The sequence below is a fragment of the Halichoerus grypus genome, chromosome 14 (genome assembly GCF_964656455.1).
Source record: "Halichoerus grypus chromosome 14, mHalGry1.hap1.1, whole genome shotgun sequence".
Lineage (NCBI taxonomy): Eukaryota > Metazoa > Chordata > Mammalia > Carnivora > Phocidae > Halichoerus > Halichoerus grypus.
In genome coordinates, this window is record NC_135725.1 from 77,043,911 (window position 1) to 77,059,081 (window position 15,171).

Below are 15,171 nucleotides of genomic sequence, written 5' to 3' on the forward strand. Positions count from 1 at the left end.
AGAACAGGCTGCTCAGCTGGAAAAACATGAATAAATGTCATCTTTGCTCCTTTGGACCTAGGTGAACCCCAGCAAGCCATTTAATTTATTTGATCTTCAGTTTCCTCATCTGTAAAATGGGGTAGAAACTCTTAGCCTATCTTAATTCAGTAGGCAGCTACAAGGTCCTATAATACATTGGCTGCAAAAACAAGAATTGCAAGGTAGTTCAAAAAATAATTACAGTAATGGTGGCAAGGGCGGTGTTTCTATATATTGAGCATATACTTTCCATGGGTACTTTGTATATTTATTTTCTAACCATGAAAACAAGTAATACCATTCTTGCTTTACCCAGAATCAGAATGAGGAGCCAGGAAGTATAAAGCATGTCGCAACGTGAGTGAGTGGCAAAGTGGCTTTCAAATTCAGGTCTGTTTAGCAACAAAGGCACTCTTTTCTACTCTTCTCCAAATCCAGTTGTTTCTATTTGCATAACATGACCCTGTTTGGGCTGTGCCAGTTGGAGACAGTAGAAAGCAGGCAGTCTCTTATTTGCCTTTTCTCAAGGAGGTGGAGTGAAACATCTGTTGAATTTGACTGCAGAGATAGTCAGGTACTCATATGGAAGAAGGGAGAGGCTCTGTGAGATGGTCGGGATGGAAATATTCCTGGGTTGAAGGAACCAGTAGCTGATATCAGAGACATGGAACCCAACTGAAGGCAGGAAGTAAAGAGGCAGAGCTGAAAACCTGACCCAAGAACACTCTCGTGAAAAGCTAGGGACATCTCAGACATGAAGCAAGTTGTCACTCTTCCCTGTGCCCCTCTCACTTCCAGTGTGTTGCACAGATGCACCAATTGTCTTTAGCATGCTTATATGCTCCTGCCCAAGTACACTGGAAAGTTCTTGGAAGAAGGCCTGTCCTGGGTACTTCATCAAGTCTATCCCCCACTTCTTTTTGCATTTGTTAAATGTAATTAAACTCTCCCTTGACAGAGTTGCAGTACATATGATATGAGTTGTATGAATGGGCAGAGTATATGGTAAGTTCTTAATAAAGTCTAGTTCCATCCATTTATCCTAGGAGGCTCCCAGCAAGTATGAGAAATGGTTTACTGTAGTAGAGCTTTCATTCTCTCTCTACACACACACACACACACACACACACACACACACACACACACAGACGTGTGTGTGTGTGCCTGTGAATACCTATTTTTGTTGTAAATGATTAAACATTATCAAAGTCTATAGAGTGAAATATGGAAGTTGTTCCTTTCCACTCCACATATATTCTTTTTTTAAAAATATTTTATTTATTTATTTGACACAGAAAGCGAGAGAGCACAAGCAGGGGGAGCAGTAGAAGGAGAGGGAGAAGCAGGCTCCCCACCAAGCAGGGAGCCCAATGTGGGACTCAATCCCAGGACTCTGGGATCACGACCTGAGCCAAAGGCAGACGCTTAACCATCTGAGCCATCCAGGCGCCCCCTCCACATATATTCTTACTTCCTATTTCAGTAGTCGTCATGGTTAACTATTATATATTCTTCTAGGCTTTTTTCAATGCATTTAGAAGTACAATGTCATGTATATAATAAAAATTATATTATACACATATACATTTTCATAATAAACTCATAAGTACACCATACATTGTTATAAAATATGCATTTGTACCTAATACTATTTCTTAGAGATCTCTTCAAATCAGTATTCATATATATCCATCTTTCTTACGGTTATTTGGCATTGCACAGTATAAATGTACCATAATGCTTTTAGCTGATCTTTACTGATGGGCATTTTGGTTGTTTATAAGCTGTTTATTATTGCAAATGGTGTCATAATGAAGATCTTTGAACATATATCATTGTGTACATGTATGTGTTTCTATAAAAAAAATCTTAGAAGGGGGATTGAGGGGTCAGTGGTTCATGAATTGAAAAATTTTGGTAGATCTACTAAGTGGCTATCTATAGAGGCTCTACCAGTTTACAGTCTTATCACTGATGAATGAGAGAGCCCATTTCCCCATATCTTTCATATTCATTATTGCCAGCCTGAGATGGGAAAAAATAACTCATTTGAAAAAGATGTTATTTATTTATTTGAGGTGGGGGAGGGGCAGAGGGAGAGGGAAAGAGAGGATCCCAAGTAGACTCCACACTGAGTTCAGAGCCAGATGTGGGGCTCACTCCTAGGACCCTGAGATCACGACTGAGCTGAAATTAAGAGCTGGACGCTCAACCAACTGAACCACCGAACCACCCAGGCGCCCCAACTCATTTTTGTTTTGATTTGCATTTCCCTGATTACTGCTGAGGTTCACTGTCTTTTCAGGTCACAGCCATATGTATTTCTTTTTCTATAGATTGTCCATCCATGTGCTTTGACAATTTTTTTCTATTGTGATACTTGTCATTTTCCTTATTGGCTTGTATATGCTTTGCATATTTTCTGGATAGTTATCCTTCACCTGCCATATATATTGAAATTTTCTTCTAGTCTGTACTTGTATTTTAATCTTACTTTTGATATCTTATAACCTCTCTATCCTGGTCCTTTATTGCTGCTGAATTTGATGCAATGCTTAGGAAATCACAAGATGATAAAACATATTTCTGTCTATTATTCTAGTTATATATAGGTTTTTTTTTTTCATCTTTGGTTGTTTAATTTGTATGGATTTAATTTCGTCCATGGTGGGAGTGGTTATTTTAACTTAATTATTTTTAAAATGAGTAACCATTACCTGAAGGGTCCATCCAGTTCATTAGCTAATGTAAAATGTTATTTTGTCATATACTAAGTCACTATGTATACCATGGATACATGGTTGGAATTTTTCCTACTTAGTTGTCTGTATATTCCTGCAATAATTCTATACTACTTGAATTACTGTAGCTTTATAGCACGGTTTGCATATAGTAAAGTAAGTTTCTTCCCCATCGTAAAGACTGATTTTCTATCTCAAAACCTCCTCACTGTTCTTAACTATTTTTCCCTTCAAATGAATTTTGGAGTTGACTTGTCAAATTCCATATAAAACCTGAGTGGAGTTTGGGTGGTATTGCATTAAATTGGTAGACCAATTTTGGGGAAGATTTAAATATGTTTTTTTCCTTTAAGATGTATATATATATATATATATATATATATATATATATATATATATATATATATATCTTAACTCTCAGTATATATATTGAGAGCCAACTCTGTGCTGGGCACTGCCACCAACCGTGGCAGAGAAGATGTCTTCTATTCACCACACTGGGTCCTCCTCCTGGATATGCACCGTAGACTCTGCATCCAAGCTTCCCTTGCAGTGGTGGGATCCCACGTGATGGGATTCTGAATAATGGCATCTGTGCTGATGTGGTATGTTGCTACAGAATCAGCCCCCCAAAACATCCTGTGTGATTCTCAAGCCCTCTCTTCTCTTGCTACGGCAAGTGTGGAGACCACAGGTTCCAAATGCATACTGCAGGATGGAAGAGGGTAGCCTCAGTCACAATGGATTTTGCATGGAAAGTTTATAATAAAATTTTGTGTATAAGCTTCTGGCTTGGGAGACTTCATTTGTTACCACAACCTAGCTTACCTTATCCTAGCATCTTTACAGTTGTGAGTTTGCTAATTCAGAAACATAGTTTGCAGCTCCATGTAGACAGTGTTCCTTTAAAACCTTCAATGAAGTTTTAGACTTCGGGTCAGAAAAGCCTTGCACGTATCATGTCGGGGCTTATTCACAGGTATTTATGCAACATACGATGCTCCAGAGGTTACAGACATGCATTTTGGATCCAGACCACCAGACGCCAAATCCTGATTCCGTCTCCTATTGGCTGTGTGGCCTTGGACAAAATGCTTAACCTCTCTGTACTTCCTTTGCTTACCTAAAAGGAAGTTCCCACCTCATAGAGCCACTGCAAGGATTAAATGAGTTACGTCTGGAATTTGGTGATAGCTGCTATTATTATAATCTTTTCCATGTCAGGAAAAGGATCAGTTTCTCACTTAGGTTTTCCCTTATGTTTTTTAGTTAGTTATTGCGATATTGAGGAAAGCTATGACTGACTTCTGTAACTTGATTTTTCATCCTACCACATAAGGAGCTCATCAGTTCTAATACATCTACCAGATTTTTCTAAATGGATGAGTATATATATTTGCCAAGTTTGGGTATTAGGACTTTGCTAGGATTTTGGAATAAATTAGAAAACTGCCCTTTTATTTTCTTTCTCTGTTCAGTTTATACAAGATAGTGGTTAAGCATTCCTTAATGATTTGATAGGACCCGCCTATAAATCCCCTGAGCTCATGTCTCCTTTTCAATTGTAGATAGTTAGCTCTCTGATCATTTTATTTTATGTTATCTGTCTGTTTAGATTTTCTACACCACCATGACTCAAACTTGGTAATTTATATTTCTAAGAAAATAATGCATTTTATCAAGACTTTCAAATTTATTGGTATAAAGTTATACACACTATTCTCATTAAATTTGTTTTATCTTCTGTGCTTCTATGGTTATGTCCCTAGCTCATTCTTAATGTGTTTATTTGTGTTCTCTCTCTCTCTCTCTTTCATTTGAACAGGCTTTTGCATTTTATTGATGAGGAACTCTCTCTTTTTTCTCTTTCATTTATTTCAGCTTTTATTTCTATTAATTCCTTCCTGCTGCTTTCTTTGACTTTGCTTTATAATTCTTTTTCTGGCTTCTTGATTTGAATGCTTTATTTGTTTATTTTCAATCTGTCTTGCTTCTCAGTAAATGACATGCAGCTTCTGACTGCTTTTCCCATATTCCATGAATTTGATATGCAGCCTTCTTGCACCTACTCATTTTTAAAGAAGTGATCATTTGAGTTCGATTTTTTTTCTCCCACCCAGGTGTTACTTGGTTTTGTTTTTGTTTTTGTTTTTTAGTTCTCAAGTGGAGACATTCATCTGCTAGCTAGATTGCCGACAATACGTACTAATACTGCATTCTAGTTGCAGAATATAGCTTGTATAATTTCTACTTTCGTGAATTTATTGAGATTTCATGCCCCCTTACTTAAGGAAGACACAGGTGTCGAGCTCAGAGTTCGGATCTAATTAAATCTGGGTTCAAAGAGAGGCTATGCCCCCTACCAGCCAGATGACTCTGATCCAATCTGTTAACTTCTCTAGGCCTCAGTGTCACAATCTATTAAATGGGAATAATAGTTATCCTGATCACAGGGCTGATGTGAGAATAGAGATAATTTACATAAAGGACAACATCACACATATCATATAGTAGACAACGTGTTACACACGGTGCCATTTCAATGTTGCTGCTGCTGATTATTAGTGTTATTATGGTCATATATTACTCTATGATTATTTCATCTGTTAGCCCATTTGCATTTACCAGAGAGAGTAAAATCATTTCCAGTGCTTCTCAAATTCTACTTGTGGAGTTCTCTCTAAATCCAGATTTCTTAAAATCAACAGAGTGGCCCTTCTTTGACTATTATTATTATTATTATTATTCGAACTACATAATTGGGAACTTTGATGTGTCATTCATTGGAAATACATATTCATATATTTTAAATATATGAACGTATACATATGTAATTTACATAGAAATTAAACATGTATGTTACATACATATGCATGCATATGTGTATTTATATGAATATATGTATACACAAACACATACACACACACATATGCAAAGCTCAGCCCTACAATCAAGATTCCACAGTCTAGTGGAATATTTTTTCTATAGACAAACTGACTTGCTCCTTATTACAACCTACAGTAGGTAGAATAATGGTGCCCCCAAAATGTGCATTGTAATCCGCAGAGCCTGTGAATATGTTACCATAGACGGCAAGAGGAACTTTGCAAAAGTGATTTAAGTTAAGATATTTGAAATAGGAAGATTGTTCTGGATTATCTGGGTTGGGCTCAATGTAATCATAAGGGTCCTTATAAGAGCGTAAGAAGTAGACAAATGTGTCAGAGAAGGAGATACAATGTGGAATCACAAGAGAGACAGGGATAGAAATAGGCTGTTCCTCTGGTCTTAAAGTCTTACTGATGCCTCGATTTTAGGAATTCTGACCTCCAGAGCTGTAAATAATAAATCTATGATGTTTTAAGACGCTAAGTTTGTGGTGATTCATTGTCAAAGCATTAAGAAACTAATGTAAGATCCTAACAGGGAGGAATGGCTCCCATTTTCAGATGAGAAAACTGGTTTAGAGTAGTTAAGTGACTTGCCCATGAAGATATATACCTTACTGATACTGGTGGTAGGACACAGGCTTGGGAGTTCATATTTCAAAGCATGTGTAAGAATGTGTGTATGAGTGTGGGTGTGTGTGTGTGATTTTAGCCATATTACAACTGTAGGTTCACAGTGATTTTTTTTTTTTTTTTTTTTGGTCTGGAAGTAGGAAAGGATTGTGGTTGAGCAGGAGAGGAAAGAGGGGAGATAAAAGAAAAGGCCTGGGGTATGCTTATAAGACACTTAGAGATGCAGGGAAGAGGAAAAAAAAAAAAAACTGGGACTCATAAAAACATAGGGACTCAGAGGTAAATGATCCTCTGAGTTTTGAAACATGAGGAACTCTCTCCCCCAAGCCACCTCGTGGGGCACAAGATGGATGATTTATGCAAAGGTCTGTTTAGTTGTTGGTTTCTGTTCTTTTTTTTTTTTTTTTTACCATGCGACATAATTATACAGTTTCTTTAGAACATTCTGTCGTCTGGGAGATTTTCTTACAGAAATTCTAAAGCGTGTAGGCTCACAGGAAACCAGCCAAGATCTGCATGAAACTATATTTATACATATGCCAAAAAGAAAAACATAAAATAAGTACAAAGATACAAACTGGGCATTTTAGCTGAAGGCAATGAATGTGTTACCCTTAACACACCTATCACATTATAGAGACTACTAGAACTAGATGGGCCTTTAGAGATTGCACCATAAAACCTATATGTGTTTAGCCAAGAGCATGTTTTATTTAATCCTTAGAGCAACATCACGGATGGGGAGTTTCATTCTGACACTGCCACCAAGGACCCCAAGGCTTGGCACTTAAAAATTCCTCGACCAAGATCACACAAGCACTTTGGAAAAACCAGCACCTTGACTTAGACCTTCCCATTCCAAATCTAGCACTCACTCTTCTTCAGAGCAAATGACTATTTCCAATCTGCTTGTCTTTCAAGAGAAGAAACCAGGACCTTAAAGAGATATGGCATTTACACAGATTCTCAAAGCAGAGTATTTGTTTATTCATGTATTTACTTGCTTGGTTATTCATTCATTCCTCATTGGTTTATGGAACCAGAAATTATATATTGGAAAGCATAGACTAGAAACTTTTTTTTCAATAGGAAAAAGAATCAAATCCTAGGGAAAAAAATTAAAAACAGAGAAAAGTCAGGTAAGAAGAGCTCAAAGAACTGCACACCACATAGACTTGGACCAAGGTCAGGGATGAATCTGAGTATCTTGCCACCAAGGCAAGAGAGCAACATGTGCTTTTCCAGCTTTATTGAATCTGACACCTGTGACGAATCCCACCCTGGGGCTGTCAGGACCACAACTCTCTACGGCCTAGAAGCTAAGGTCCTCAACCCCACAAACCCTTCTAACCAATGCCATGGTGGGGCGGGGGGGATCTCTCTCATGAAGGCCCTCAGGCTCGTCCCAATATTAACCAAGATAAAGATTAGTAAGACTGTTCTCAGAGTGGTCTCCATCTGAAGGTTTCCCTCAAGGGAAAATTTTAGTTTCTAGAAAATCCATTTTGAATGTAAGGTAGCCAAGGGTATTCTTTAGAAAAGAAGAAATAAGAAAAAGAAAGGAAAGGAAAGAGAATTCCATGGGGAATTCTGTTTAAATTATATAACAATGTATCTATTCTAAGACCTTAACACTTCTAAGAAACATTAGCATTTTACCTAACACTAAGAAAGAAAAACATTTTTTCTAACTCTGTCAAAGCATCCATAGTAAAATGTATCCTAATTTCAGAGATTTGAAAACAGGAAATGTGGTCACTTTAGAACCAGTGACATATGTTTCACCACTGCAGGACTTGTCAGAGCCTTTACCACCCCTAGGTGCATGGTGAACCTTAAAGGCAGTTCTAGAGTACAGACTTTTTCCCATGTGGGCTTGACCACTGAGTTGCCCTTTTTTGCCTTTCAGTTGCATATGGGACTAACGTTTCACAGAGCCCACACTGAAAAAAAAAAAGCCTCTCTGAACGAATGGATGAACTTCTGTGTGCTTCCATCAACTGCCCATAAATACGTCTTACACCTGAGCTTTTGCAAAATGTTTCAAGCAGCTGGGAGCATGAGGTTGTAATGTTTGACAAGAACGTGGCATGTGGAAGTCAGAGGGGGGAAGAATGAAGGCCCTAGCCTAAAAGTCAGAAACCACAACAAAACAAGGTCCTGATGCCTCCCACACCTCTGCAACTAGATACTGAGGTCAAAATTCAGATCAGCGTCTTCCTTCCCGAGGTCAGCGGTTTCCACTACCGGAGAGCATGCAAAGCCTGTACCATGAAAGTGAGCGGCTTCCAGTTCACCGTGAATATCAAACGCATGTATTTATCTCCTCTCCCTCCTAAAATCACATAAAAATGACATTAAAAAGATATTCTGGTAAGGACTGTGTGAAGCTAGACGTGCTCTTTAAGCCCATGTTTTTAAATACATTTTCATTACATTTTAAATTAAATTACATTTAAATACATTAAATACATCCACATTTGAAGAGAGAAGCATGGGATATCTCCTGTCCCAATTTCACCTCCTAAATGGCTGTGAGACCCTTCTGGGCCTCAGTTTCCTGCTCTGAAAGATCTGAGAAATACTTGAAACTTCAAAAATATTAATGGATTTGATCACGATTTATTTAAAAATATATAGGGAACATCTCTCTTAGCATATTATGTCAGGAAAAGGTGTTTGCCTCTTAAAACAAACAAAACAGAACAAAACAACAAAAACCACAACCTTCCTTTTGTCAAGCCAGGACAACTATATAATCCACCATGGGTTTGTTTTTTGTTTTTTGTTTTTTTTTCTTGTTTACTTCAGTTGCCAAGAAGCACAGAATTCAATTTATCTCACATTGAGTAACTCCCCCATGTCAGGCTCCTGAAACCATTTCTTCCCTTTCTGTTTCTCTCCTTACAAATGGCTCTGGTCAGTCTTATCTTTATATTATCTGCTTGTTTTTTTTTTTTTATAGGTTGGATTTATGTGGATAATACTAAGTTCTCATAGAAGTATGCACGGGATACATTATAAACGCACCATACAAATGATACAAACTTGGTTGCTAGGTAACCTACCCAGGTCTTCCGGGGAGGTGCTGCTCCCTCACCTCTAAGATTCATTTTAAATGCTTCAGCTTAGTTTCCAATGACCTTCTCCACCTCTCTCAAATTCACCTGCCTCTCTCTACCACACTGGTACCTGTGCTCTATCAACATCAATTGGGACCAAGTAAGGCTCAGCCGCCTGCCCTCAGTGTCCCCTTCAGTGTCCCCTCTGTCCCGGGTGGGCAAAGACTTGTACTCAACCCTCTTCACATTCTCAGCATCCCACAAAAGACCAGGCACAGAGTAGGTACAAGAAATCCTAGGTAGATGAATTCCTTAATTCAACAAATACAGTTTTAAAGAAGTTCTGGGGCCAAATAGTGAGGAGTGACAAAGGGGATCCACAGGTGACTATGACCTCGTCCCTGACCATGAGGCAATCACAATGTGATGAGGACCACACCAGGAAAGCAGGTAAGTCAAAAGAGCAATAGGGTGACCACAGAGAGAAGCTCGGGGCAGTGGGGGCGGGGGCTGGTGCTAGCTGTGTGACCCCAGAGAAAGGTACTTTACTCAGTAGTGCAGACCTTGGCCTGACTAGGGGCTGAAGATCAGGGCAGCTAGCTACAGGTCCAGTCTGCAAGAGGTGTCCAGATGTCACCAGGATAAACTGGAATTCAAGGCTACATGCAAATGGGCCTCTCCCTTGGAAGAGGGTCTTGTGGGTAGAAATAAAAAATACAAACCAAAATAAAACAAGAAAAGAAAGTCCTTTCTTTGCATGCCCTAACCCCCCTTGATAAATACCGAGCCAATATTTAAGTAGCGTCCACTTGAAAGGGTGAGGATAGTATTCTACTATCCAGCTCCGGGATAACTGCGCACCTCACTCCTGCACCCCACGGGGCTCAGAGAAGACTTGTTGGAGAAGGTTCTATCTACACTGAGTCTGGAGGATGAAACAGAGCTGTCTAAGCTAAATGGCCACAAGCAAGGTGGCAGGGCTTGATTGTACCAGGGAGGAGGAGAGGAGAGGCGAAAGGAACAACATTGTGAAAATTCCAGAAGCTGAAGCCACAGGCCCTAATTCAGGAAAAGGGAGAAAGCTGGAATCACAGCTGGAAAAACTAGACCAGGAACAACTTCTTTAGCCACGTTAATTGAGGAACATCATTTAACAATGATTACTTGAGCACCTACTATGTGCCAGGCACTGATGCAGGTGCTAGAGATGGTAACCAAGACCTACAGTACAGTCATTGAATGATGAAATTAGATGGCTTTATACCTCTTCGACTAGCTGTAACTCCATTTCCTGGGTGCTTACATGCCCTAGCCCCATGCATGCATTATTTCACTCATCCTCACAATCCCATCTGAGTCCACTTGAAAAGGGAAGGCTCAGAGAAGTTTAGTGACTTGCTTAAGACCACATAGCACTAGAAGTGGCCAGAGGCCCGGAGTGACACAGACTAGAGCCACACAGCCTGGGTAGAAACCCTATAGCCTCCATTTACCAGCTGTGTGACCTTGGGCAAGTCACAGAGCCACCATGTGCCTGGTTTTCTTGATGGTAACTGGGGATCATCATAGTGCCTCCCTTGTAGAGTTGTTAGGAGAATTAAATAGCCTATTGTAATCAAAGCACTTTGCACAGTCCCGACCCGAAGAAGGCACTTCGTAAGAGCTGGCTGCTGGGACTGTCCTGGCTGCGGAGAGGTTTATTACACATGCCCCTACTAAGGAAATTCAGAGAGGTCACAGAGTTCTGAGCAAGTTCCGAAGGTCTCCTTGAGCAAAGGTTTGTTTTCCTTGCTTAATTCAAGGCTTGCCACTTCTCTCCACCAACTTTCTCACAAGTACCTGCTAATGGCTTTCATTGTTTTGTTTATAGTGCTTCTAACAAGTACGGGTAACTTCTCATTTGCATCCTTAATAGACAATTTCCAAAACGCATTGACACTGCAGTTGGTTTTAGGAGACCTGGATTTTATTTTCTTTTTTGTCCTGTTTACCAGCATTTGGATGGGCTTCAAGAGCTCACAGCAAACTCCCACCCATTCTATCCTATTTACAACTTCCAGAATTCTTCATATCTTTTGGATATTAACCCCTTACTGGATATATCTACACCCAAAAAAACCCAACAAACAGTCCGATTAAAAAATGGCCAGGGGACCTGAACAGACATATTCCCTAAGAAGACGCTGGTAAGTGACCAACAGACACAGGAAAAGACATTTAACATCACTAAATAAATGCAAATCAAAACCACAATTAGATATCCCCTCAAACCTGTGAGACTGGCTAGTATCAAAAAGACAGAAAGAGCAGGTGTTGACAAGGAAGCAGAGGAAAGGGAACTTCAGTGCACTCTTGGTGGGAATGTAAATTGGTGCAGCCACTGTGGAAAACAGGATGCACCCTAAGATCCAGGAATTCTACTTCTGGATATTACCTGAAGGAAATGAAAACACTAATTTGAAAAGATACATGCACCCTGATGTTTGTTGCAGCACTATTTACAATAGCCAAGATACAGAAGCAACCCCATGTCAATCCACAGACAAATGGATAAAGAAGATGTGATATATATACACAATGGGATATTACTCTGCCATCAAAAAAAAAAAAAAAAATGAAATCCTGCCATTTGCAGCAACATGGATGGATCTAGAGTGTCTTATGCTTGGTGAAAGTAGTCAGACAGAGAAAGAAAAATACCAAATGATTTCCCTTATCTGTGGAATCTAAAAATCAAAACAAACAAAATGAAACAGAAACAGAGTCATAAATACAGAGAACAAACTGGTGGTTGCCGGAGGGGAGGGGAGGCGGAGGGCCAGGTGAAATAGGAGAAGGGGATCGGGGATTGAGGGGAAGAAACTTCCAGTGATAAATAAGTCATGGGGTTGCAAAGCATGACATAGCAAATATAGTCAATAACAGTATAATAACTTTGTATGATGACAGATGGTAACTGCACCTACTGTGGTGAGCATTTCATAATGTATATAAATGTCGAATCCCCATGTTGTACATCTGAAACTAATATTATATTGTATTACAACTGTACTTCAAAAAGTGCTGTTCAGAAGCACTTTACAGATATTCATATAAGTTGTGATGTAATGCATTTTAGTCCTCACAACAATTCCATAAAGAGATAACAAATACCATCCCCATTTTACAGATGAGGAAAGGGAGGCACAGAGATGTTAAGTGACTTGCTCAAGGTCACACAGGAGGAAGGCAGTGAGCTACATTACTAGCCATGTGACCTTGGGCACGTGACTTAAGCTTAATGGAGTAATAAACAGTAAATATGTTGCATTCTTCCCAACCATCTTTGTATTGAAGTAAATTTTATTAAAAGTTTAGAGAGGAAGAAACTGAAGAGCAGGGGTCCTCAGAGGCTTGCCCAATGTCCATGAGAGAGATATTGGTGGCGCTGCGATGAGAACTAACGTCTGCCGCCTCCCCTTGACCGCTGCAGTGTGCTACGGACGGAAGGTGCTGACCATTTCTGTGTCCAAGTCCACTAGTGTCATCCCTGCTGCTGTTACTGTTGTTATTTGCAACAGAAGGACTGCCCCCCACACACATACCAAGTACACAGGGAGAAAAATAATGATAAGAACACAGCTGATTCTGTATTCAAGCCTCAGATCTAAGCCCATGCATAATTTACTCAACACTGCCCTGTAGTCACTTAAGCTGAGGAGAGACAGCTATAAATTCAGGTCTGCATACACTAATTTATTTCTTATTTATTTTACTGATACATATCTAGGGCCTCTAGCAAGCTGCTCCAACACCTGCTCAAAGGCACCTGCAGCCCCAATGTAACTGGGATAGAGGGGGAGACCCTGAAATATGTCCCAGAAGGAACACCGGAGCCCTGGACTAGAACCCTGCAGGTAAAATTCATTTTCTTTCAAACTGGGATTAAACTCATACATGCTCCCCCACCCTCTTTTGCATAAGACGTAGGACTGAAAAGGTTCTTGTTAAATCTCATTCTGTTTTTCTATCTCAGTAAAGCACAGAGCGTATTTCAATGACTGACATTCTTGCACAAGCATGGGATTATTTGTCTGAGTCACAGAATGTCAAAGGATGAGCACATTTTTAAAAACAGAGATGTCACCAGGAGGAGAGCGAGGCAGAGAGGAAAGAGTGCATCCATTCCCCTGAGTGACTGCTGAGGACCAAGCCCTCCGTGGGATGCCATTCCGGAGAGAGGTAACTCCCACTGAGGTCCTCTGCACGGAAAACAAGGAAAACTGGAAAGAATGGTAGGCATCCTTGTCCAAAGCTCTCATTTTATAGGTGATCAGACAGCACCCGGAGAGGAAAAGCGACTTGTCCCGGGCCACTCAGCAAGCTGGTCCCAGTGTGCCCCTTCTTTCAGTCTCAGACGAATTTTAAAATGCCATTGACATCTTAGCATAGGGCTGCATGGCCTCCCTTCCTGCCTCCCTGCCCCCACTTGGTTCGCCTTACAGATAGGGCTGTAGAGGCCATCCCTGAATGGGCGCTGCTAAATTCCTGCAGAAACAGGGTTGAGGGCGCCTGGGTGGCTCAGTTGGTTAAGCGACTGCCTTCGGCTCAGGTCATGATCCTGGAGTCCCAGGATCGAGTCCCGCATCGGGCTCCCTGCTTAGCGGGGAGTCTGCTTCGCCCTCTGACCCTCCCCCCTCTCATGTGGTTTCTCTCTCTCTCAAATAAATAAATAAAATCTTTAAAAAAAAAGAAAGAAAGAAACAGGGTTGAAAGCCTGGCCTAAGCCTGTGTCCTTAACGCACACCTGCTGGTTCTTCAATGACACCTTTAAGGTGCCTGGTCTGGTCTCCAAACTACACTGGCCGGGGCTCTAGGGGGGATGCAGAAGGGGCAGGGGGCTTCAGCACAAAACTGTCCTGACCCTAGGACACAGCCTGAGCGTGGATTCCATTTATTATAACCATTAATCAATTATTTATTTTACTTCTTCTTTTCTTCTTCCCAATACCCAATAGAAGGTTATCCTGTTGCCTTTTGCTTCCCGGGCTGAAAGAGCAGACAGAGAAAGGCATTTTGTTGAAGGTCAGGCCCGCCTTGGCCTGCCTGCAGCTCCTGACCTTTCCCCACATCTCCCGGCTGCCGCTGTGCAGGGAGTGGCTGGGCCTCGGGGACACACACTCACCCGCAGAACATGAAGATGGTGCTGGCGGTGGCGTCATAGGGCAAAGGGAGCGTCTGCTGCAGGCACAGCTGCTCACAGCCCCCGTTGAAGCCGTCCGAGCAGTCGATACCTTTGGAGTGGTCGTAGCATCCGGAGCCGTCCTTCATGGGCCTCAGCTCCTCGGGGCACTGCTCGGGGGAGAGAGAGCAACAGGCGGTCATGGCCCAGGAGGTGGTGGGTCCCCCAAGCCCTCTCCTCCCACCTTCTGAAAAGGGGCATGCGGCAGGGACCACAGAGACAGTTTCCACCAAAGTCCTGTTTGGCCAGTTCAGAGCTCTGTGGCCTCTCTGACCCTCAGTGTGCCCGCCCGCGAAATGGGACTTTTGTCAGTATCTGCCCGGGAGATGTGTGAGAATACAAGGAGGTACCGTCAGCAAAGTGCTCAGAACACTGCAGCCCACACGGCAAACGTTCAGCAAGTGTGTTAGCTGCTCCTCCTATTGACAATGCTGGAACCATCGTCTTTATTGCATGTATTATGGTCCAATAGGGTCTGCCATTGATAAAAAATCACTCTGGCCGACAGCCAGATATATTTTAAAGAGTTCCTACTGTTAGGAATTTACATTCCAGCTCTTCTTCTTCTCCCTCTGTGATCTGGGGCAAGTTATTCACCATCTCTG

The 15,171-nt window shown here is 41.2% G+C and overlaps 1 protein-coding gene across 4 annotated transcripts in view; it reads right to left on the reverse strand.

The window, feature by feature from the left end:
• The window catches only part of ASTN2 (astrotactin 2), an 865,335-nt gene that overhangs the window by 310,969 nt on the left and 539,195 nt on the right, over positions 1 to 15,171 (reverse strand). For all 4 annotated transcript variants that reach the window (XM_078061680.1, XM_078061681.1, XM_078061679.1 and 1 more), the window contains one exon: positions 14,510 to 14,676. In XM_078061680.1, coding sequence (XP_077917806.1) covers positions 14,510 to 14,676 — 167 coding nt within the window. The remainder of the gene's footprint in view (positions 1 to 14,509; positions 14,677 to 15,171) is intronic.